This window comes from Octopus bimaculoides, chromosome 3 (genome assembly GCF_001194135.2).
Source record: "Octopus bimaculoides isolate UCB-OBI-ISO-001 chromosome 3, ASM119413v2, whole genome shotgun sequence".
NCBI classification, from domain to species: Eukaryota; Metazoa; Mollusca; class Cephalopoda; order Octopoda; family Octopodidae; genus Octopus; species Octopus bimaculoides.
The window spans coordinates 16,048,850-16,050,033 of record NC_068983.1 but is presented as its reverse complement, the minus strand read 5'-3'; the positions used below and the strand labels follow the sequence as shown (position 1 = coordinate 16,050,033).

The window sequence follows — 1,184 nt, the reverse complement described above, 5'->3', positions numbered from 1 at the left end:
TTTCTTTAACTTCCAGTTTCGGGATGCACCACCGACCGTCGTACAGCAGTGCTTTTACAATCGACTCTCTAATGGCTCCGCAGCCGCGGCTCTCTGCCCCGCTGTTATACAGTGGGTATATGTTTCTGCCACCGGTTACAGACCCAGCTACGGCTGCCCACGCTTTCACGTCGTCATCGGCGGCCAGTTTACCCGGTATGACGTCGACGATGTCACTCGATCCACGAGCGTCCAGCGCCGCAGCGGCTGCAGCAGCTGTTATTGGTCATACAGGTTTTATGAGTAGATCTTCACCTTCGTCGATTTCTCTTCTGGGGCCGTCTAATCCCTCATTAGCGACGACCCCGAGCGGACAAACCATAACCCCACATACTCCGTCTATGTTGACAATGAATCATACTGGGACGGGAAATTTAACCAACGGTCCTCATCCGGCCCTGACATCAGGCCCTATCTCGATAACATCAGCATCATCATCACCACCATCAGCTATAGTACGACCCCAGCACACCAGTACTTTCACGTTGACCCCTAATTCTGTCTCAGATACATCGCCTACTCTTCATTTATCTACATCGAACATGAAATCATCTTCATTGTCGTCGTCATCGACTTGCTCGTTATCGGACACATTAACTAATTTCTCTGCACCCACAACGCTGACCACGGCCAACTCAAGTCCCCTCGGCCATCTGGTCAACCTACATGCGCATCAGCGCCCAACTCAACCCCCTTCCTCTCACCACTGTCGGCACAACAGCCTTCAATCACATCAAACGGAACGCGAGGAGACTTCCTCGAGCCCTCTATCGGACTACAGACAACATTCCCCTAACAAAGGTAAGCTACATCTATTGTTTTATAATATTTCATTGAAGTACACAAAAATAAACTCCAGATGAGTCACGTTTTCGTTTTGGATTCAGGTAAAGACGTGGAGTATATCTCCCTGTTTGTATTTGAATACTGTCGTATATTCATGTCTATATAAATATTGTGTTTACACGTATCTCTCTGAGCCTAACTGGTCGAAACTTCGAAGTCATTGTCAACAACATTCTTGTATAAGAAAATTAAATTTGTATCCTACAAAAGTATAAAATAACCCATCTGATTAATATAAAATTTTCTTTTTCTTTATTATAACTGAACATAAAACAAATGTTAATATATATATATATATA

The 1,184-nt window shown here is 44.7% G+C and overlaps 1 protein-coding gene across 1 annotated transcript in view; it reads left to right on the top strand.

Moving 5' to 3' along the window:
• The first annotated feature begins 6 nt into the window (after positions 1–6).
• Positions 7–1,184, top strand: part of LOC106879269 (homeobox protein GBX-1) — a 53,040-nt gene continuing 51,862 nt past the window's right edge. Inside the window, exon 1 of the mRNA XM_052966040.1 lies at positions 7–840. Within this exon, the coding sequence (XP_052822000.1) occupies positions 24–840 (817 nt within the window). The 5' untranslated portion in view covers positions 7–23. The remainder of the gene's footprint in view (positions 841–1,184) is intronic.